The following is a 24,590-nucleotide window of genomic DNA, read 5'->3' as shown; positions in this document are numbered from 1 at the left end:
AGAAAGTCAAAGAAGTTCCCCTTTCTTGTTTGATTTTTTTTTTTTTAAACCATGGGTAAACACTGGATTTTGTGTGTTTTTTTTTCTTCTTCTTCTGCCTGCTAATACAGTGCTTACACTAAATTTTTGAAAAGTTGAAAAGGCCATGTATACATGAACTAGCTGTTCTATGGTCATGGAGCTAAAGAAGCTTTTATATATAGATAGAGAGACTATTGTTTAATACATATAAACTATCACTGATGTAACTTATTGCTTTGAAGGCATAGCTCATACTAGGGACTGGGTAGGTGTACAAGACATCTCTTGGGAAATGCCACAGAAGTATTACAGATGAATAGAAAAGAATGGTTGAGAATATAAAACTTTGTTAGTCATCCACAAATAAAAACAAACAAGACAAAAAGCAAATGGGGGGAGAAAAGGGAAAGCCCAGGTTTAAAAAAAGCGGGCTAGGGAGATGGCTTAGTGGTAATAATGCTAGCTGTGTAGGCAAGAGGAACTGAGTTCAAGTCCCAAGACCCCACAAAAAAAGCCAGGAGTAGCTGTGAAGAGCTGAAATAGGAGGAGTGCTGGAACTGACTGACCAGCCTACCTGGTGAGCTTCCCGCCGGTGAAAGATCTAGTCTCAAGGGAGTGGGAAAGAGAAAGGAAGACATAGACCCCACCCAAAGAATGGCACCTGAGATCAACCTCTCACTTCCAAATGCACACACAGACATACACAAATGGATAACTGTCTTCCTCTTGTCACCAAATCTTAGCTTTCTCCTTAGGCAATTATGACATTGCTGCAAACAAACATGGCCTCTTATCTCCTTATTACTCTGACTGCATTAACTATCACCTCCGGCCCCTTCGGTCACCTTTTCCCCCATTGTCCAGTACTGCTCAACAGCAATGGAGAAAAATTTTAAATCCTATGTTTTCATCATGGACTCAAAAACTCAAGTCTTCTAGTCCTTACTGTCCCCTTTTCTAGCTTAGTCCCCTGGAGCACAATAGCCCTTTCTCTTCTTAGGCAGTTAGTTCTTGTCACTGTCACTCAGTCTAGCCCCTTCTTTGAGGAAGTCCCCTTGCCCCTCAGTCCTTCCAGAAACCCTGTTGGGACAGCCTGTGTGCATGGACAGACTGCCTACCACATGTCCTCCCACATTCCCACCCGCAGGCTGCAAATGGAACCCAAGATACTTTAAGTGCTGCATGCTCTCTTACCTGGGCCACTGTCAACGCTCAGGACTCTCTCATGATCTTGAATAGTCAGCATGCTTCCCAACCAGATTCTCCCCTTTGCCTCCATTTTCCCAGAGGAAGATAAGCCACAGACCTTGAACTGTACCGATAAGCTGTCTGCAGCTGTGTCTCCCTTATGACAGCATTTTGCTCCCTGAGGAGCTCCTGAGAGCCCCCTTTCTCATCTCCTCGAGGCCTTTGTCACATACTCCCGCCCTCTCCTCACCTTTGGCTTTCCCTGGCCTCCTGAACCCTTCCATTCAGACATGAACACCCTCAAGGGTCTGCCCACTTGAAAGAAGAAAAGCATAACTACCTTCCTGGACACCACTGGCCCTTTCCTCCTCCCTCTGTCTTTGGAGCTGCTATGGCAGCATCGCCTACACCTGCTCTCTCCATAGAGGTTCTATCTTCCTATGTGCCTATGGCTAAGACCCATGTGCTCTCTACCTGCTCTGCTCAGGTGGCCTGAGCCAAACACTCCTTCACTCCTCAAGTGCACTTCCAGATTCTGCCCTTCCAGAATGTTCTTCCCACTCTTAGATGTCTTTACCCAGCATCATATGCAAACTTCATACTCTGCCCTTGACAACTGTCAGAAGTCATTGGTTCTCCAACTCCCCTTGAACACACTGCTGGCCCGCATATACACTCTTTTTTTTTTTTTAATTTTATTTTTCTTTTTAGTTACATTTTGTTAACGCATATACACTCTTAAGCCTTAGCCTTTCATATTTCCTTACCTTCCTTTTCACCAGGAGCTTTTAGCCACAGCACTTTCTTTCTGAAGCTAAGAAATCATTTCTGTAATACACATATTAAAAAAATAAAAGATTCTTTTAAAAGCTTAAAAAAATAAAATTTCCCCTGGGTTGAATACAGCTTCTCATTTAATCTTCAAAACCCACTTGGGATGATTCCTGAAGAAGATGAGTGCAGAAGCCAGAAGGCACTCCAATATCCTACAGCTATCAAGCTATGCTAAGGCTCAAACTCACCATTGCTGCACACACTTCAGAGCAGCACTGAACCCCCAAATCAAACGCAAGTTCACATATTTGCGCTTTCTGGAAGTGGGTTCAGATGTGAGATACTGCCAGAACCTCACAGTAGCACAAAAGACGAGGGTGAACCCCCTGGGGCAGGATGCACAGCAGACCTTGGGTAAGCCTGGCTGAGTTCTACCATGCTGACACTGGATGAGCACACCCTTGGGCATGCATGCCCCGGGGTTGTCATTTGGTCCTAGGATCCCAGATGCTCCAGCAATTTCCTTCTGGACTTCTGACCTTCACTTTCCTTGCAGTCTCTGGAACACCTGCACCCACTACCTGCCAGACACCATGCTCTGTTACCCTTATGTAAAGTAAGGCTGCTCCTATTCTCAGATACAGGTGAGGAAATTGAGGCTCTCAAAAGGTCAGTGGGCTGCTAGCTCTTATCTGGAGTCTAATAAGGTGTCTTGTCTTCACATGGTTCAGGTCCACCCACAAGTGGACCAATGAGCTCATCCTAAAGACAGCAGTACCAGCAGTGGGCCAAGGCTGGCCTCTGGCCAGTTCAAGCCAGAGCTCCCAGGCTGTGTCCAGAAGCTGTTGGCTCTCCATGGGCTTACACTTCCTGGAGCACGATGTTTGAGAAAACACGCTTGACTGCTGGCCCACTGCGCCACTTGGTCTGGGATGACACAATACAACTGTATGCTACACGGGTGTACTGCCCTTGCCAAGATGACCTGGCACCCCTGTGGGAAGCAGATTACAGAGTCCCCAAGGACCCATCCTCTGTGTCCTCTGTGAGTTCAATGGCTGGCCAGAGGTGGGGCCAGGGTTGGCTCCCACTCAAAAGTTTTATTAAGGAAATTCTGAATCCTCTGACAGTGTGTACACATCTGGCTTTTCTTCTTCATCTTTTTCTTCTTTTCTTCTTTTTTTCTTTTTCTTCTTCATTTTGTTTTGTTTTGTTTTGTTTTGTTTTGTTTTGTTTTGTTTTAAGGCAGGGTTTTTCTGTGTAGCCTTGGCCTATCCTGGAACACACTCTGTACCAGGCTGGCCTCGAACTCAGAAGTGCACCTGCCTAAAGGTGTGCATCATTGCACTGAGCTTCTTTTCCTTTTCTTTCTTTCTTTTCTTTTCTTTCTTTTTTTTAAGAGTAAGCTTAGTTTGAAAGGAAAAGATTTATAATACAAAGAGAAAAAAAATCACTTCTCTATTTAAACTAACTGTGCAGGCCCCATCACAAAGGTAGCCATGCTGTTCTTGGCTTCTATCATACCTCATCAAACAAACAAACAAACACGCAAAGCATATCAGCCCCAGCCTTGATCTTCAGACTGAGGCTCCTACTGTCGAAGGATAGATGTGGAGGCAGCAGAAGGCTGAAGAGGTTGAGCAACAGTGATGTACAGGGCCAGGCATTTCCAAGAGGAAAGGCCCAGCTGAAACTAAGACCCCCAAAGGAATGTGGGTTCTGGCACCCAGAGGACCAGTCACACAATTATGCAACCTTTAGGTCACTGTCCTCATTGGAAATCAGAAAAACAAAACAAAACAAAAATCTGAGAAGAGTTCTGTGTAGAGGTCTGGTTTGTGCAAAGGGAGCCTTGAGGAAGTTTGCTATCGAAGCACAGCAATGGAGGATCTGAGGGAGAAATCAGAAGCACTAGACCCTTCAGGTGGTCCATTTGCCTCTGAGTTTCTCATCTGTTCCCATAAGCCCATCTCTTTACACTGCAGGAGGAGATGGCTCTTCATACCCAGAGCCAGAGTTCTGGCTGGACCAAGTCAGCCTGAAGCATGTGGAGCCAAGTGGGTCAGGATCCAGGAAGTGCAACTCAAGAAGTGTTTCCTAAGCATGCATGTTTACTGAGGGTCCTTGACACACAAGCCTGACATTGACAAGATGGTAGGGAGATGATGGTGAATAAGACATACAGGTTTTCACAGGCACCATAGAACACACAAAAAAAGACAGTTGAGTTGAGGACCACATGGAGAAAAACAGAAAGGTACAGTAAGATGTTTGATGGGAAGACCTCAGACAGGCTGCGAAAGTGACACTCAGTTAAATAGGAAAGACGAATCCTGGCCCAAGAGCAGAAGACACAGGGGCAAGAGACCTATTGGAACAGAGGTATGGCAGAGAGGGCAGGCCAGGAAGCTGGAGTCTGGAGAAGACAGGAGGCAGAGAAGTGAGGCAAGAAGGGAAAGCAAAGGCTAGACTCCCTGCTCGACCTTCCAGAACCTGGGCTTCTGTAGAATGATACCAGCTCAGGAACATATATGTTCTTACTTCTGTGAACCAGACTAGATAGCAGTGGGCAATTAGGAAAGAGAAGTGGGACCCAGGGTCAGGAGGCTAGGATCAATCCATGAAGGGCTTCAGGCACAGTAGACTGCTATGAGGACAGACACACTCGAGGGACCCTGCTTACCTGGTTGAACCTCCTGGTAAAGGCCACGACGTTAGGGGCAAGACTGTGTTTCTCCTTCTTACTCCATCCACAGCTGGCCAATTCCTAGGAAGCACAGAGTTGGTATCAACAGGAATTCAGTCAGAATACAAAATACAGGACATCTGGCTGGAGGGTGAGCAGAGTGGGGTCAGAGCTGAAGCCTTGGCTGTTCCTAAGCTCACCAGGTGAGGATAAAGGGCTGGTCTGTAGGCAAGAGTACATGTAGGCAGGCTCAGAGGAAAGGTGGAGAGTGGGATACTCTCCCCCACAGCTGTGACCCTATATTCCAAGATCTCTATGCCCAACATTTACTACTGTCCCTCTGCCAGCTTCTCTCGAACCAAGAGTCCTATTCACATTGCAACTTGTCTGAGCAGGGGCCATAAACACTCAAACCAGCAGGACTCCCCTGTCCTGAATATGGTTCCAGGGCTCCAGACTAGCTTAAAATTAAAATCTAACTGAGGAATATCCTATTTTGTTGGTCACACACATCATCCATTCTTGCAATCAGGCAAAGTCCCAGGCCACGCTCTCAACAACTAGAGATGCTTCTGGGATTACTTGAGACTCCTTCTTGAAACTAGCCTCTCCCATCTCTTATACACCAAAGAGACATGAAAGAAAAGTACCACTACTGCAGAAGCATGTATCTACTTTCCCAGCAGGCTTAGCAGTGTGATTTCATGGACAAAAGTAGCTAAGTTTTACCTGTCACCAACATTAGCTCCTGTTTGGATAACAGGAGCCATCATGTGGGATCAGGTTGAGGCAGGCAAGCACAGCATATAGTTTTACAACCTTGGACTCCTCTTGGTATGAGCTGAACACAGGCCCCTCTTCTAATACTGCACGTGACAGCCTGAGACCTCAAACCTGCATATACTATACACATACCCCTCTCTGAACAATCCATCCAACAACCTGTTAGCAAGCTACAATGCCCACCTTCACTGAGCTGCTAGCATTCCCCTCTTTGAACAATGGAGTAAGTTTCTCCTGCCATTTGATGAGCATTAGACAAACAGATGCTATTAAATCACACTTCAATTATATCCAGGTAAGAGACCGGGGGCCCAATCCAGCTGAGCTAATTTGAGTATGCTGAGTTGCCTGAACAATAAGGCAAACTGTTTCACCTACATGAACTTTTGGGGATGATCCCTTACTTACCATCTCATGCCTGTGCATAACTAGGCAAACATAGGACTAAAATCAGATGCATTGTGGGAAAGAACATGTACAGTGAATGAAAGTTTACAGAACACAAGCCCGCCAATCAAAACAGAGAACCACCCCTATTACAGCCCTTAGCAAACAAACTCCTTGAAGTTCCAAATAATAACCATGGACCTTGAGTTCCCTACTCATGTGGCCACTGTCACTCTTGACAGTATGTTTCTTCCCAGCATGCACTATCACTTTGCTCCAAAGTTTCCTTCCACCTTTGCAGCCTATGTGAGTAAGAAGCTGAGAACCTAGGAACCACCAGGACAACGTAGAGGCTATAAGAAGACCAAGGCAAGGCCACCCTACAAAGGCCCAGCATCCCTGGCCTGTGCTGTGGGGAGTTCTGACAGAGAAGGGAGGGAGGAACATTCTCCACCTAGAATTCTAGGACCTGCTGATTTTGACCAGACCTCCACCTTATTAGCAACTTTTTAAAAAGTATACACCTGGAACATTTTAAAGATCTTCAGTGAAAATCAGCTGCCAATGAACATGCTTGGAAGTCAGGGGTTGGACTAGTAGAAAGAGACAAAGAAAAAAACTTGTTTTCTGGGCATCTGAAGCAAGTAATCCTTGGGGCATCTCAGGACCTAGTGGTGAATACCAGCCAGGCACATGTGGGAAGCCAGCTGGAGCCAAACTGTAGCCTGTGTGAACTACCTGGATATGTGGCTAATAGGAAGACCAACCAGGAGCTGAGACACACCTCTTCCTGGCTGCCTCACATCTGTGAACAGCCACTGTCACCCCCACGAAGACAATGAACCAGGACCTGGTCAAGCCCTTCTCAACTTGACAATTTTAGATCCCAAGTCTGAAGACAGTGATATCAATTAACACTGGCATTTGACAGATGTCACTGGAGTAGACATACAGGTGGTTCCCACACAGGCAGCCCCCACACAGTCCCTCCATGGAGGCTTTCTCATGAAAACCATTATCTCATCCCAGCTTAACTACTGGGGCTAAGAGTTCATGCTCCTGAAAGAATGCCATGACTCCACCTCTCAAAATCAAAGCTACATCAATCTCTTGGTTCTGGAGGGTTCACCTGCTTGCTATCTGCACTTCGTCTGAAATGCGTACCTGGATTCATGGCCAGTGCACAGTTCACCTGCCTCAATGAAATTTACACCCCACTGTGCACACACACCATTAAGCACATAGTATATTACTGCCCTGTTAGCGTTTGTCAGAACAAAGGCCCCTCTCTCCTGGGAATTCAGTGTCAATGCTGAGAAACTGTGGATTATCATCAAATATAAAACTTATGCACTTAAACAATGTTCAGGAATTAGACTGCTTAGTGTCCAATCTCTGATGGTGTTTCCCTCCATGTTTTCTTGCATTCAAAACGAAATAGCAGTAGCAGTAGGTGTGTGTGTATTTGGGAAGGGTGTCCATGCATACGCATGGGTATGTGTGTATATAATTCAGGCTCCCAGTTCTTATTTCTGCACCACGTGGAAAGACACGTGACAGGGAGGTGGTGTGCATCTACGATTAGAACCAGCCCTGGTCCTGATGTTCACACCCCAGTGACACGGTGTCCATTTTTGTAGAATTTCTCTTCTTACAGGTACAGGAACATGGGATGGCTACACCATGTGGGCACTTGACACAGATGTCTTCCCTGGGGTGGGGGCACACACCACAGTGAGGGGGGCAGGAGCTGTGCTCAGCATCAGCTCGAACACCAAGTGCTCCCTTTCCTCTTCCCACCTACTCCTGTCTCGAAATGGCTTCTATTTCTCTTTTCACCAATGTCATGTAGGCAAGAGTCAAGAATTATACTTCACACATTAGTTCAGTCTGAACATCTGAGACCTTTATTTGAACACTGGTGTTTGGGGGTGGGAGGGTAGGGATTTGGCAGTTCTCTAGAAAACCTTGTACTCTAGGAGACAGGGTACCTTTCAAATTAACACCTCAGCAGGGTCCAAACTATGTCTGAGATGCTCTGACAGCCTAGGTTGAGCAAAGAACCTCAAGCGGAAAGGCCTCACACTGAATCACAGAACTGCCACTGTGTCACAAAAGGGTCCTAGACATAGGTTTCAGCCCTGAGGATGATGTGCACATTAGCAATTTCCCTGCGCTGCAGCAGGAATTGAAGGAGGAAGATTCTGGAGCAGGGTGGCAGCACCCCAGGCATGTGGCCTGCATGCCTTTGAGTGTCTTTTGAGGGATGAGGGCTGAGAGCTCCTTGCCACTGGAACCTCCCAGCTCCAGCACAGAAAAATTTATCAAGATGTCAGATGAAATCATACATATTATCTGCACTAAACCACTCTCTAGGCCAACCTCCTTGGCACGCTTCCCTTTCTGTGTTTGGCTTTACAGGATCACAAGATATTCCATCTGTGTAAAGCGCGTTGGAAAATGTGAAGGAACCGAACAAAACTCTTCCACTCACAGAGGCCTAAAAAGGCCCATGCTACAGAACTAACCTGATTGTGATCAGTTAACACTGACCAAAGGAAACAAGGATAGCTCTACAGGGAAAGGGGGACTGGGGTTGAGGCTGGGAAGGTCTGGCAGCTCTAAATCCTGGATGAGCCAGGATTGTACATGAACCTCCCAATGCCCCAGGCTCATGGGCCATCTAGGCTAGCTAGCTCTGACCCTGGACTGAGGTCAAGAGGGTGTGAAAGGAGACTAAGAGTCTTCTGGGTCTTGTCCTCCATCATGCAGATTCCCTGAGTCACCAGAAAACAGAAGCTGAAAGGAGAAAACTTGTGGGACTTGCAGTTCTTCCTGCCTCCTCTGCCTCCCTCTCAGGGGCCACATAACCTGGCCCTGTCCCATCACTCAGCCTTTCCAGAGGTCTCACCAGTATGCTCAACCTCCCCCTCTCCTTCCTGCTGCATGTGGTGTGCATTTAGCCTGGCTCTCTAATAATAATATCAGATGTCTGGCACAGCCCACCTATCTCCTCCAAGCCCCTTCCTTCTCCTCCACAGGGGAATATCCTGAACTGTCTTTCCTCTCCCTCCTGCCCTCCCCATGCCTTGCTTTCCTGTCACTGGTCTTTCCTCTAGCAATGTCAATTCCTGACTTGGACAGTGTGGCCCTACATTGTCCCATTGACTCATCTACAAGGCCATGCCTTGGTCTGACTGTCTTTGTCCTCAGGCACGTCTTCCCGGTGCTCTTTTCTGAGGCAAGACCCCAGCCCCACCTGCATCTGTCCATGCTTGCTTTCTACATCCTGCTGTGTGGTATACCACAGGCTTCGGCTAGCAGCCCTGTAGTGCCCATGTTCCTGTCCTGAGCTCATCCAAGATTCCACATTCCTCGTTGGCCATACCTCTCTTGGCTCTCACAAGGCACCTCAGTTTCTGCAGGCCCAGACCCAAAAGGTGTGTCTGCATAGCTGTCATAAATAAGAATATCTGCAACACAGGATTCATTTAGACATTCTCTTTGCCAGTCAAAAGCAAATGTTTATTAGCACTGTCTACACAAAGATCTCTAACTTTCATAAAACCAACTTCCTTTTAACATCCTCACTGTATGCATTCTTAGGCAACATTAAGAGTTAACACTGGTCTTGGCCCATCTGACATAGCATCTCTGAGCGCCACAGTCAGGTGAGCCCCACCAGCTTTGAGCTAAGGGCTCGGAAGTCAGATACCCTAAGAAAGTCATGACTCTGAGCAGAGAGCAATGAGGTAATCTCTGAAAGAGGAGTCCTGGGGAAGGGTGACATTGTCCCTGAAGACCCCCCACCCACCCATGGCATCTTGGCCTCTGGGCTGTAGAAAGCTACACATGTGGCTTAATTCCAACTTTAGGCGTCTCCATTTCACATTCTCTCAGCATGTCCATGTGGAGAGTCACCAGCTTAGACCTCCAGGACCACCACGAGGCTGGCACCAGCACTGGCACCATGCCTCCTCTGTGAGCCACTACAAGCTTTATCTTGCCTCCTCCCACCCCACCTTCTGACAGAAGAAGAACAAAGACAATAGAGACAAAGGGAGAAACTGCCAGGTTCATTCATGGAGTGTTTTCAGAGGAGCTGGCAGACAAAAGCACCATGACAGGAGGCCACTGACAGGGAGAGCAGGGCCAGTGCAGAATGGGGTGGGATCTGACTGAGGAAGAGGATACATCACAGCCACCTCTGCTGGAGGGGCAAGAGTGGGTTCAAGAGACAGACGAGCAACAGAGAGACCAGCAAGTCCCTGAGGGACGTACAGGCCTTGCCAGCCATACGAAGTCATCTTAGAAGAGGTGTACAAATGAGGGGCCCTGGGGTAGAAGCAGGAATGACAGCACTCCCAGAAGACACTCCTACTGGTGCATGACAGAGAGTTAGCTGTTGCAGGATATCTGATCCCACTGTGAAACCCAAAATTGTAAACTGTAAAACACAGTTTCTTGTTTGGTGTGATTGAGCCCTATCACACACCTTTAAAGCAAGAACTTTCTGTTTATTGTAAGCAGGTGATTATGGTATGGTTCAACTATCCTTAGCACACACCTTTAATCCAAGAGTTTTCTGTACATAGGATTTAATATCGTTAACCCTAGGTCAAGAGGCAGAGCAAGAAACCAGCTGACAGGGATTAAAGACTGGGAAGGACTTTGAGTTGAGGGATATTTAAGACATCATGGAGAAGAAAAAAGGGTGTTTTTCATTTTGTTTTGTTTTTTGTTTGTTTGGTTGGTTGGTTGGTTTTGACTGTAGCTCTTTGGCTTTAGCCTTTGACCTTGGGTTTTTTTGGACTTTTCCTCCTCGGCTGTCAGCTGAGCTAGTGAGCCTTTTGAGTTTTTTCCATCCTGAGCTAAGAAGGTCAGCTGGGTGCTTCCTTAGCCTCTCTGAGCTAGCAGGTTTTCATCTCAGCATCTGGCTCCTGAGTCTTAATTGGTAAAATAGAACAGCTGAGTTTTTCATTTTTGTTGTTGTTGCACTTTTTTTTTTTTTTGCAATTTTTTCTTTATTATTATTCATTACAATTTATTCACTTTTTATCCCAGCTGTAGGCCCCTCCGTGATCTTTTCCTGGTCCCACCTTCTCTTCCTCTCCCTCTCCATGTCCCTTCCCTAGTCCACAGACAGGGGAGGTTCTCCTCCCCTACTATCTGACCTTAGCCTATCAGGTCTCATCAGGAATGTCTGGATCCTCTTTCTCTGCGGCCTACTAAGGCCACCTCACCAGAAGGAACTCATCAAACATCAGGCAACCAAGTTCATGCCAGTGACTGCCCCTGCTCCACTTATAGACAACCCCCATGGAAACTGAGTTGCCCATGGCTACGTCTGAGCAGGGGGTCTAGGTCCTCTCCATCCTCTCCATGCATGGTCTTTGATTGATTCATCAGTCTCTACAGGACCCCCTGAGCCCAAATTTTTTTTTATTTTATTTTATTTTTTTTTGGCTCTGTTGGTCTCCTTATGGAGCTCCTTGTCCCCTCCAGGTCTATCTCCCTCTTCTCCCATCAGATTCCCTGCATTCTGCCCAAAGTTTGGCTATGATTCTCAGCATCTGCTTCAATACCCTGCTAGGTAGATTCTTTCAGAGACCCTCTCTGGAAGGTTCCTGTCCTGTTCCCTGTTTTCTCCCTGTTCCAATGTCCATCCCGTTTGCCCCTCTGAATGAGGATTAAGCATCTTGCGGAGGGTCCCTCCCTGTTGTTTAGCTTCCCTAGGACTATAGATCTCAGTATGTTTATCCTATATTATATGGCTAATATCCACCTATTAGTGAGTATATACCATGTGTATCTTTCTGCTTCTGGGTTACCTCATCAGGATGATACTTGATTTTTGACAAAAAAGCCAAAACCATACAGTGGAAAAAAAGATAGCATCTTCAACAAATTATACTGGTCTAACTGGATGTCTATATGTAGAAAAATGCAAATAGATCCATATTTATCACCCTGCACAAAACTAAAGTCCAAGTGGATCAAAGACCTCAACATAAAACCAGACACACTAAATCTGTTAGAAGAAAAAGTGGGGAAGAGCCTTGAACTCACTGGCACAGGAGACAACTTCCTGAACAGAATACCAACAGCACAGGCTCTAAGATCAACAATCAATAAATGGGACCTCATAAAACTGAAAAGCTTCTGTAAAGCAGAGGACACTGTCGTCAGAACAAAACGACAGCCTACAGACTAGGAAAGGATCTTCACCAACCCTATATCTGATGGAGGATTAATATCCAGAATATATAAAGAACTCAAGAAGTTAAACACCAACAAACCAAGTAATCCAATTAAAAAATTGGGTTACTGAGCCAAACAGAGAATTCTCAACAGAGGAATATCAAATGGCAGAGAAACAGTTAAAGAAATGCTCAACGTCATTAGTCATCCAGAAAATGCAAATCAAAATGACCCTGAGATTCTACCTCACACACATCAGAATAAAAAAATAAAAAGATAAAAAAATCAAGTGATAACCTATGCTGGAGAGGTTGTCGAGAAAGGGGAACCCTCCTCCATTGGGAGGGAATGTAAACTTGTACAACCATTTTGGAAATCAATCTGGCACTTTCTCAGAAAATTAGGAATAGTGCTACCTTAAGATCCAACTATACCACTCCTAAGTATATATATGAAAGATGCTCAACCATACAACAAGGACATTTGCTCAACTATGTTCATAGTAGCTTTATTCTTAATAGCCAGATTTCAAAAACATCCTATATGTCCCTCAACTAAGAAATGGATAAAGAAATTGTGGTACATTTACACAATGGAATACTACTATTCAGCAACTAAAAACAAGGAATCATGAAATTTGCAGGCAAATGGTTTTTCGCTTTTTAAAACAACAGTCGGTGTTACTCTCAGGAGTGAGTGCTGAAAGCATGCACATCAGAAATCTAGAGAGCAGTGTTTGGGGAACCAAGTGGGCCTGGTGACACCTTCACTCTGTGGCCCAGGACAAGTCACTAAGTCTCCATGCCTGTCTTTATTTAGTCACCTGGAAATGGCCCTGAATCTATGGCTAACGTACGCTGAACAAGCCTGACCTCATTTGAGAAACAGCCCTGATAACATTACCTGCCACCTAGAGTAATTCTTAGCCATAATGTCTAGACGAGGCAACATTTATATGTGCTTGGAACAAGGACTAACACTTTCAACCAGTGACTAATTTAATAAAACAATACTCACAAGCAGTGGACAGGCAGAAGCAGGGCCAAGATCCTAGGTTATGAGCCTGAGGGATACTAGGACTCCCCAGTGCCTAGAAGGAGGGCCCAAGTCAGCCAGCATGGGCTGCAGGATTTCCTAAGCATGTACTGCATGCCAGTAACTATACTAGATGCCTCGCTCTGCCTCTTGCAGCTGCTATAGATCTTCATCCTCATACACCTTCACCACTGCTCTGTACTCTGATCTCCAAAGAGAAAAACAAGTAACAAGCAGACAGTTGATCTGTCCAGGCAGCGGACAGGCAGGGTAGTAAGACTCCATCCTTACCTACGCAGGACAGGCCAACTGGCAGGGCAGGGGCAATCAGGCTGTCACTCCCTACCAACAGGACAGTCATTTTAAGGCTATGGTATGCCCTAATGACTTTATTTTATACAAAGAGGCTTTCTCCATTTTGAGTTCAAATGCCAAGGCAGTATGACCTCAAACTAGTTTGCACAAGAAACAAACCACTATCTGCCCACCAGCAACCATGGAGAACAGACTTATTAATGTAAATTATTACCACCTACCAATGTATTAAACCAAGTCAGGAATACACAGACATATCAAAACCTTCCCAAACTCAGGCCTGTGAACTTATCAAATATACCATACCAAGAAGTGATGCAATCCTCTGTCCTAGGTCTGGATGTAATCTTTACTGGGAACTTGACTGTCTTGGACTCTCCTAGACAACACACCTCTGGGGAATGTCTGTAGTGGGTTTTTCCAGCGGCTTCACTGAGATAAGAAAGCCCATACCAACCCATGGACTGAAGTCCCAGACTAAACAGAAGGGAAAAAAAAGAAAAAGCCAGCTGAGTATTACTTCTCAGTTTCTTGATTGATTGATGACATCGACCAGGCCACTCCCACTACCATGCCTTCCCACCATAATGGCTGACATTCTTCAGGACTGTAACCAGACTAAACCTGTCCTCCTGTGGTCACAGCAGCACCACCATCACCAGACGATCGGGTGCCTCTTTCACAGGATCAATAGGCAGTGCATTCCCAACTCTGCCTTCAGGACTTCAGGCTGATATGACAGGATATCCCTGCCTGGGGCTGGTGCAGGCACAGCCCTGCACCTCCAACTCTAAGACTGGATTATGCCGTCTCTTACCTGACCATCTGCAATGACTCCTTGCATCTGCAGGTGCTCTACTTCCGCCTTCAGTAAGGCCTCTTTGACTCTTGGTAGTCTATTTGTCTCTCTCTCTCTCTCTCTCTCTCTCTCTCACGCGCGTGCGTGTGCACACACACACACACAGACACACACACACCCCACACATGACATGAGCAACCTGTGACCTGAGAGCTAGTAATCAAGATTGGAATAGAAGAACCTGTGCTTGCTAGTGGCCATGTCTGCCAAGGGAATCAGTAGTTTTTAGTGAATTGAAGACAATGAAATTGATGTCACCTTATTATTATGGAAAAACAGAAACATGTTCACCCCTTTCCAACAAAATATATTCATGATAAGGTGCCATGCAAACACCCAGACAGCTGGGTGACAGGACATAACTTACCACGGCAGTGTCTAGGCAAGGGCTTCCAAGGGCCTCAGCATGCATCAGAGCTGACTAAGGGATCTACCAAGCCAGAAAGGGGCACATGGCCTCTGATTGCAAAGGCTGAATATAAAACATGAAAGGGATTGTAGTCATAAGCTAACAGCTTTCCCAGGAGCAGAGATTCAAGGCAAACATCAGCATTTACTGTGTGCCAAATGGTCCATGGGCTCTGGCAGGCATATCTATGTGTTACGTACTGAATCTACATGGTGACGTAGACGTTTAATGTCACATCCACATGGTAGACAAGGCTCAGAGAGACTGCTACTTCCCTAAGGTCAAAGCTGGTAGGAAGTGGAACTGGGACTCACCAGTCCCTTTGAAGGAGGCCCATCTACTGAGAGGACACATCCAGGCCACACTTTCCCAGCTCTAGCAGATGCTAACGGCTCTGAACACATTAGGAATGGTTATGTGCTTATGTTACTGTCCACACAAGTGAGGATCTTGCTCTGCTGTCACACTCACTGAGATCTGTTGTAGTCAAGATTGAGAAAAATGGGCTTAATCTGTGACTAAAATTGAGTTCCTGCCTGTCACCTGCCTTCGAGACAAACCCCCAAATCACCAACAGATACCGTTAAACTAAATCCAAGACAGGCAACATATGTGAGCGACACACTGCTCCTACAATGCCTGATATGGCCCAGGAGAAAAAGCCCACAAGGAAAGACAAACCCAAGCTGCCAAGAGAATGAGGATGGAAGGGACCCAACCATCACTGAGTGGCTTCACGGTATCTCCAGAAATCAGTGTGGTTTTTTAACCTGGAAACAGAGGCCCTAGGTAGACCATGGCAGGAGAGGCTGCAAAGGTGGTGGGGTCAGCAGCCTGGAGTTGGGATGCGGGATGCCAGGCTCAGAGAGGCTCCTGGTTATGTTACTAGGAGCAACAAGAAGAGGATGAAAGTCAGGCAGAGGACAAGGGCTCAGACAGCATACTCATCAGAGAAAAGAGGGTGGAGAAGTTGAGGTTTCCCTCTGGCACACCAGAATAAATCTCCACACTTGCTGGCATCTGGCTCTCTATACCCTGCAAGTCCATCAACCTCACCTGTCTTCATGCAGGATGGGTTTAGGTCAGTATCCTACCCTGGCCACACAGAGAGAAAGAGCATGCACAAGTACAAGCTATCAGATACAGAATAGAAACCACAACAGTGAGGCAAAAGACCAAGGCGACAAAACCCTAACCACAGAGGCAGAGGAATGATTCTATTGTAAGAAAAGAAAAGACAGGGACTAAAAATTTACATTTTTTATTTGGTAAGATTTGTTTTAAAAGACATATGCAGTATACAAAGAATTGTTACAACTCAATAATTTTAAGAAACATTCAATTTTCTATTTAAAAATAATGGCATTTCTGATTTTTGAGAACCTTTGCCTAGGAGGACATGTGGAGAGCTGTGTGTGTACCTTCACGGCATCTTCTTTCTCTACTTCCCTGAGTCTACCAGCTAGTGAGGGGATAAACACTCTTCTTCTACCCATGAAACCCCAACCACTCAGCCAAAAAAGGAAATATGGTAGCAGTGCATACATCCAATTGCTTTAGCCTAAGGAAAGGAACCACCACACAGAATGTCACATGATCTCAGTCATAAAGACATTCTAAAAAGATAAAAGGGCAAGGGTAATAAGGTCAAGTCACTGGCTGCCAGGCACACAGACTATGAGGCACACAAGAGAACTGTGGCAGACAAGCACCCCTCCCTGTGGCTAAGTTGTAGCTAACGTGACAGCATTTATCTCACAAGCTGCATGGAATCAAGCCTCACTAAGCATAACTGAAAAGAGTCTAACCACAGGGAACCAAAAGGGAGTCCCACAATGGCAGCTGTGCAAGGGCTCAGGACCAGCTAGTTCATCCTGGAGCAGGAGAGTGTGCTGCTGAAGCAGAGCAAACAAGGGCAAATAAAACATGACATCGTGGCTGAAAAGATGGCTCAGCAGTTAAGAGGCCTGGCTGCAGCACTTGGAAGGCAGAGGCAGGCAGATCTCTTACTTCAATGGCAGTCTGGTCTACAGAGTGAGCTCCAGGACAACCAAGGCTTTACAGAGAAACCCTGTCCAAAAAACAAAGCAAAACAAAAAGACATGTATGAAATTAAAACAGAAAGCCTCAACATGTCTTAAAGACTTGATAAAGGCAAATGACAACAGAAAAGAGGTGATTTCAAACTCCTTGATTTTACAAAACCAAGAAATTCCTGACTGTATATATGTAAATCCTGTACATATCATTTAGTAGTTTCTATATATTCACACAGTATTAAAACATGGTATATTTTAATATTTGTACACTTATATATGTGCATATATATATGCCATCATTGAGCAATTAACAAACAGAAAGAAAACTGTAGGCCTCAGAGAACTATAGGCCCAAGGCCTACTCTTTAAAATGGCCTGAGGATGTCAAACAACAAAACATAATCCAGGCTTATCACTCATTGGGCACTGAGTAACAGGTGCCAGGCGCGGTGACAGTGGGTGCTATTTGTTGCTTTGCCGTTCTTCGGCTCCACCTAGGAAAACATGATGTTCTGAATGTGAAACTGGAGACTTGGGCAATGGAAAGGTGTAGCTAGCCAACAGTTCCGGAAAGTAGAGGGGTGATGACAGGAATGAGAGATAAGAGAGAATACACAAAGTGGATGAAACAGGAAACCTAGGTCTCAGCAAGCCAAAACTCCAACATAACCAGGAAAGAAACAAGTTTAAAGAGATCATGGTTTTTCTTCTACAGTTTGAAAAAAAGGTACATGGTTGTTCACCTTCAAAATTAAGTTTACTCCAAAATAAACAATGCTGTCATAAAGTCACACGTGCTTATCACCCACCAACATGTATAAACATGACTGGCAGCACTACATGAGCAAGAGAGGCTCTGCACCCTCCACGGGGAAATCTGAAGATCATGACCAGCTGGCCACAGGAAATATCGTGTCCTGTGGGAAGTGCTAAGGCTCAAGCAGGCGCACAAAAGTCTTGTGCAGTGAGCCGCTTATTAAGGGTGCAGAAAAAGCTCGTGGGGGTTTAACTGCCAGAAACTGCCCTTTCCTGAAACAAGCCTAGCTGCTATGAGGGATGAAAGGTCTTAGGACCCAGAGAAAAGGAAGCAAGAGAAGAGACAGGAAGGAGAGGAGGTAGGGAGAATGAGAGAGGTCAATGTCCATCCTGAAGGATGTTTTCTAGATCCAAGTCTCCCGTGCAGCTGTCTCGCTCTTTCTAGGAGGAGGATGAGGGAGAGAGGAGAAGGGAGGAGAAGGAAGGTTATGAAAGACAGAAAGAAAATGAAGGAATAGTGGTGGGCAGATGTAAGACATGTCTATTTTCTCTCATTCCAGAGTTAGGGTGGGTGAGGAAATATAGCAATGGAAGTATCACATACATATGTCCATGGAGCTCAGGTTCTACAGAAGGGAAGGGAGAAAAAACTGTACTAAGCAGGGAATGTTAAGTGTTTTAGGAAAACACTGGCCAGGATGAAGCAGAGGGATATTTGGAGAGACTATCTCCAGGGGCCTGCCTGGTAAACTTGCTTAACCAAAGATAGGAAAGAATGAGAGTCATGTACGTCCTGCAACTGTGCAGCAGATCCAGGCAGCAGGAAGGGCCCACGTGTAGGCCATGTTAGGAGACCCTCAGCATAGCTGAGAATATCAAGAGCCCATGTGACTGAAGAGGGAGGTGGCTGGGAAAGTGGCAGGAGTGAGGAGGAGGAGAGGGAGAGTGCCAGGCCAGGCAAGCATGGAATCATCTACTGAGGAGAGAGGCCTCACCTGACATTAGGTGGGTCTACACCCTGATAACAGGAACAAGAAGAGCAGGGTGGGCCAGGTACACAGGCCTCTTTCACCATGCCCACATTTGGCTAGTGACAGCAAGGGGCACACCCACTGTTTCCTCGGGGACCAACTCTTCAGCCATTTGAAACACACACCTGCTAGAGGCTGAGGTGGAGAAAGGAAGGAAGCAGTGCCCAGAAGAAGGCGGCACGCCGGCTTCAGGACTCTTGCCAGGCACACCCCACAGGGTGGGAGGACAGCCAGTAGTAACAGAGGTGGGTGTGCGCATGGGGGTGGTTGCTGAATGAGCAGGAGCAATCTGTCTTTCAGTCCTTGGCTTTCAGTCCTGTTCACTCTATAGAATAACAACTCATTTACAGCCACTACTGTTTCACCAAATCCTTAACTACTGTCTGCTGGAAAGCATGCACTAGATTTAGGGTCACTATGATGCGGATTTCCCAAAACATTCCCTCTGCAGCCCTTGTCCCAGATCTGCACAATTAGATCCAGCTGTGTGTGCCTGTGGCAGCCAAGAGCAGCCCTGTAGTCTCCGGTCCATGTGACAGAGGAGGGGCCCCAATTAACAGAATACAGCACAGCAACCAGCAGGCCAGGTCCATAAGCCAACAGGAAGCCCACAGGGGCAACATGTCCATTTCTACCCTGCCACTGGGGACACAACATCTTCCAAATGTTCTCTTTAAAAAGCAAAAACAGCACCACACTTTATTAAAGAACCAGTAAGTAGGTACTCACTATAAAAACCCTGAACAACACAGAACGCCCCTTAAAGAACACTGAAGTCGCAATCCACTCACTCATTTCACTACTGCCCACTGCCCTCACAAGAAGCCGATGAGACAAGCACCACTGCTGCCCCACTTTACAGAAATCTGCTCTCACACACACACCCTTGTATTTAATGTGAGAGTCAGAATTAAGCTGGTCCCTGGAGCCAGAACCCTCATTCACAGGTACTTCCATCTCAGGTATTGTGTGTACAGGATACAAATGTCACACACATCTGTGCTTTCCATGGGCTTCCGTCATTCAGGCATTACAAACAAGGGCTTTCGCACATCTGCCCCTCCAGTCTTTTTCAGATTCCTGCTACCCACGTTTCAACAATTTTCTTGTTGTGGGGGACCAGGCCATATTCATCCCACTTCTTTTAAGGTCCCAATGGAAAACCAAGATTCAATCCCATGAAGTTCTCCTTGGGGAACCAGAGTTTATTGGACTTGGTTCTAGACCAGTGAGGAGTTACTAACAGGATATGGGTGCCCCTAAAATAAACACACTGGAAAGACTTCATGTTGCATGAATGATGGTTCCCTCTCCTTGACAGTCCCCAGCCTTCCCAGAGACCATGAGGACAGGTATAAATTGTGACAAATTCTGATTAAAGTGGCTGGATGTTCAGTGCGAGTCTACAGACCCTCCAACACCTCCTTCTAGGGCATCGGCTCTCAACCTGTGGGTCTCAACCCCTTCGGCAAACCTCTACTTCAAAAAATATTTACATTATAATCCCCAACAGCAGCAAAATTACACTTAGGAAGTGGCAAGGAAATAATTTTATGGTTGGGGGTCACCTTAACATGAGAACTGTATTAAAGGGTCACAGCACTAGGAAGGTTGAGAACCACTGGAAATGGCAATGGTCAACAAGCCCAGCTAGGATGGTCTTTTGCAAATCAGACCAATATGGTCTTATGAAGATGGCAGCTGCTCTGGTCAGAGGACAGTATTGTATAACAACATACAACTGACATCTTTTTTTTTTTTTTAAGCGTATATGATGTTTTGCCTGGATGCATGTCTGGTGCCAGGGAAACCAGAAGAGGGCATTGAATGCCTTGAACAGACAGTTACAGACAGTCGTAAGCTGCCATGAGGCTACTGGGAATCACACCAATCCTTCTTCCTCTGAAGAATAGCCATGCTCTTACCCACTGAGCCTTCTCTTAGCCCAACACAAAATCTTTTGTCTTTCCTCTGAGCATTAGGAGGGAAAGTTGGTTTGTTTCCTAATTAATCACTCTGGGTTTGGGCAATATCTGATTTATGTCTCACGGTCTCCAGTGGAATTCCAACCTGGTCAGCACGCTTCTCTGCATAAACCAATGTTTCCTTGATCATCACATGATGCAGGAAATACTTAGCATCAGGAAGAATACTAAACAAAATCTCTGGAAGCATGTGCTTCTGAGGAAGATGCAGTCTCTTCCTGTGGCCTTCTGTGTTGGGCCAGATTAGACTTTGCTAGTTGATAAGTGTGCTATATAACCACATAAGAACAGGAGAGAGTTAACCTAGCAGTTCAGGGTCACGTGACTTTCTAAGTGCACTCTCTAAACTTTTTATAGAACACATAATTCATGCTAACCTACTTAACCCAGTACAGAAAGTGATGGGCAGACTCCCCAAGCCCAACAAGCCTGTCTCAGAAATCCAATCCTTTGAAACTTAAAGAGGAAAAAGGATCTAATACAATGGCTCAGGAGGTAAAAGGCACCAAGCCTGATAGCCTCAAATCCACACGGTAGAAGAAGAAAACTGACTCCCACATTTGTCCTCTGACTTCCACACATATACTGTAGTCTGTGCCCCTTCCCCCACAGTAGATACATATTAAAAAGAAGGGAACTTAGAAGCTTGGTGAATTCTATCTGGAGCTAGCAGCCACCATTTCATAAGAGAGAAACAGCATGAAGCAACAAGCACCTATGCACAGAGCCCAGCCCTCCCCCTGCTCCCCCGCCCCCACCCTGTTCTCAAGCCACCACAGGGGCTTCTTTCCCCCAGGATTATGCAGAAGCACATAGAGGTTGTGCTGCCTTCACAAGCTGCGGGCCCCTGGGCACTGCAGCATGCAGCCAGAGATGGCCCAGATGAGACCCATTCAGGAAGGCAGCAGCAGGAAACCATGGTTGGAAGAAGGAGGCTGGGGACAAAAATGATGAGGGCACACTCAGGACAACAGGAAGAAGAGAAAAGGAGGCAAGATTAGGAAGGAGAAGTAGACTTTACTGTTGAGTTTTGTGGGTGAGAGAGAGCTAAGATTCATGGAAAACGATTTAAAATATGCAAATTAATCAAGGTAGGCAGCATTTACTAGAGGAAGTCTACCAGGAAGGACTGAGAGATGCAGGATGGTAACCAGGCAAGGAGCAGTGGATAGACAGAGTCACTTAGAAGGAAAAATGGCTGCACAACACAACACAGCTAGAGATGGCACAGGGCCTTGAGGCTGGTCGGACCCGTAAGGCCATCCCCCAAGCCCTGCAGCAGTCAGGCACAGCTGGCAGCTACAGGATTGCACCACAGGACCAGTTAGTATTGCTTTAGTTAAGTTTCATTGAGCACCTCACGCTAAAAGAATCCTCTCCCACCCCAGGAACGTGCTTTTGGATCACAGCTTGCAGCCCCGAACAGAAGAGGAGTTCTGGAAATAAATCCAGGCTTTTGATGAGATCCAGCACTAACTGCACAACACATCACCCTTCAGGGTGAGGCTGTTTTGATGATGACCATGGAAGCCCCGTCTGTGTAGACCAGCAGGTATGGCTCTTTGAGAAAAGCCATTTCCTCCCAGAAAGCAAGAAGGAAAACCCGCTTTTCAGATGTTTGCTCTACACAGAAACACTCACTCAGAAGTGTGCGGAAGCCTTTCAGACACTGGAGCCATAAGCCTGCCGTGGTGTGAAACCACTGTTTACATGGCAGGGAATGAGACTACGGCTTCATTCCCAAGTACAGGCCCAGCCTGCTGTTCCCATTCTCAGTGCCTCTCTGGTCAGCACACAGCCAGCCTGCACAGCTCAGAGACAGGGCTGCTTGCCTTCAATGGAGAAAACACACCAATTCTCAACATACTACGCAGGACACATTTCAAGTGTGGTCAGAGGTTAATAATGAGGCTGGGCAAGCAAGCATGATGGGCTGCACAGACAGCACACAGGCCTGGAGGGAGACCCAGGATCCTAGGAGGATGTATAGTAGTTAAAACGCAGAATGGGGGAGGGGGGCAGAAGGGAAGCCACAGAAGGCCAGAAGAGCACCCTCATAGGACCTGCATATGCCTCTTAGAGACTTGAGACGCGACTAAAACCTCTGTGGAAACTACTGGAAAGGGGGAATAAGCTGTGCATGGAGACTAAAGCTACAGATAAAGGAACTTTAGGGAAGACGGAGCAGATGTGGTTGCAGAAATATCCTCTGGAAAATAAATGCCAAAGCCCAAGGGAGGGAAGAAGGCAGCTGAGCTAGGAAGGCATTTTAAGACACAGGTGGAAGGAAGGGGCAAGGCAGGGAAATGAGTAAGAAACACATACGGTGCCAGTGAGTCAGGTATCATGCTGCTAGCATGACGAGAGATAGGTGTGCCATAGAAGGGATGGAACACACCATAGCTCCAGGGAAGCAAAGCATCATGGGTTTTCTCTGGATCTTGCTGAGGCAGAGCTAGATGCATCCAATTGGAAGAAAGCTGGGCTCCTCAGGAACCACCAGCTCCTTTGCTGTGCTGACTAGGAGCCCCCCCGGCCCCCCAAAATGAGCCTTCCCAATTATCAGTCTTGTTTCAAACAACACCCTAATCTTTCTCCTCCCTTGCTTTAACTGTGTTCCAGCTGCTCACTTTACCCAGGACACCCTTTCTTTCTGTGTTTATACACTACAACAGTTCCCTAGGCCACAGACGAAAGGGACCTCTCAAGGATGCTCTGATGGCTGCCCCAGCTAGGAGTACTGGCTCCCTTCCTAGGCAGCTGCCAGTTTATCTTCTTCAGTGTGGCCTCTGTGGCCACATACATAAGTTTCTTACCACTCCCCAGGGATTCCTTGATTAGCTCTGGAACCCTACCAAGCATGGAGCCTAACAAGTGTCTGTGCCTTGTCTACATGTGCTAAGCAACCAAATGATAAGCACGGAACTCACTACCCAACACAGGCCCCAGGAATGCCTAAGCCAACCATATGAAGGTAGTAATTATACCCCAATCTCTAACTCCAAGACCCTAGACATCTGTCCCTGTGCACACTGGCTTCCTCCAGATGCCACTCAAAGTTTAATTTGCTGAAGGCCTGACCTCAGCAAATCCAATGTCAAGGCTGTCAGACTCTCTGTCTACTTCTACATCAGAGAGGCAGCCGATCCAGAGCCCCTCACAGCCCCACAGATACCTTGGGATCACGGTGAAGGTCACAGCCTGGGCCCTGAGTATTGTGAGTCCAAGAGGGAAAAGGTATAGAAACAGAGCTGTGATCTGAGGAGGGGATGGACAAGAGCAAAATGGTTCAAACTGCTGCACAGTGGAAAACTGAAATATTACCTCCCTTCAAAAGTGTTATCCAGAGGGGAAACTCAAGCAAAAGACACAGCCCATCCTATGAGCAGGATCCAGGAAGTCACACTTTCCACTAAGGAAAGCTGATCTAAGTCCACAGCACCTACTTTCAGGAGCAAAAAAACCATCTCCAGCGATAAACTGAAGCTTTGCTTTAAACTGCACTTACAGGCAGGCCAGGGCTCTGTGTGCCCTCAGGTTGGGCCTTGCCAGCAGCTGTCTAGTCAGAAGGCAAACAACACAGGCTATCTTTAATGACAAGCAAACACTAATGAATTTCAGAGCATGTCTGCTGCTTGCTTTTATGGATCATAAAATTATCTGGCTGCTTCCTGCCCATGCTGACAGGCAAGTGAGGCAACCCCAAGTATTTACAGGCATCAGGTCCTGCCAGGACCACTCTACAGGAGGTAGGCTGGGGAATGGGGAATAGAGAATAGCCTTCCCCATCCCAGAAAGACACATTTGTGTGCTCTGACACTCAGCTTAAAGACTGGCATGCCAAAGCCTATTTACAATCATTCTTTAAATATCCTGGGGTTAAAAGGAGAGTCAACTTTGCTCTCCTTGAATTGAGTCCGGGTACAGATTTATTCAGAAGTTACCAAAACGGCTTTTTTTGATAACCAAATCTAAACAAAGGATTGAAACACAATTCTTCTGTTAGACATAAACCTTGCCTCTACATCTATGAAATTCTGGGGTCCACATGAAGATTGTTCCTTGTCTGTACTACTGATCTATGTGCTGAGTCTACAGGCCAACCTCCCCACTCCGTTCCT

At 46.4% G+C, this 24,590-nt stretch overlaps 1 protein-coding gene across 8 annotated transcripts in view; it reads right to left on the bottom strand.

Moving 5' to 3' along the window:
* Window positions 1–24,590, bottom strand: part of Ralgps1 (Ral GEF with PH domain and SH3 binding motif 1) — a 235,391-nt gene that overhangs the window by 146,453 nt on the left and 64,348 nt on the right. For all 8 annotated transcript variants that reach the window (XR_008719384.1, XM_055600981.1, XM_055600980.1 and 5 more), the window contains exon 5: window positions 4,667–4,750. Coding sequence is in view for 7 of the 8 variants with exons in the window: in XM_055600981.1 (XP_055456956.1) it covers window positions 4,667–4,750 (84 nt within the window). In the remaining variant the exon portion in view is untranslated. The remainder of the gene's footprint in view (window positions 1–4,666; window positions 4,751–24,590) is intronic.

Source organism: Psammomys obesus, unplaced genomic scaffold (genome assembly GCF_907164565.1).
Source record: "Psammomys obesus unplaced genomic scaffold, mPsaObe1.curated_primary_1811, whole genome shotgun sequence".
NCBI classification, from domain to species: domain Eukaryota; kingdom Metazoa; phylum Chordata; class Mammalia; order Rodentia; family Muridae; genus Psammomys; species Psammomys obesus.
Note: the sequence above shows the minus strand (reverse complement) of the source record. Positions and strands in the feature narration are given on the sequence as shown.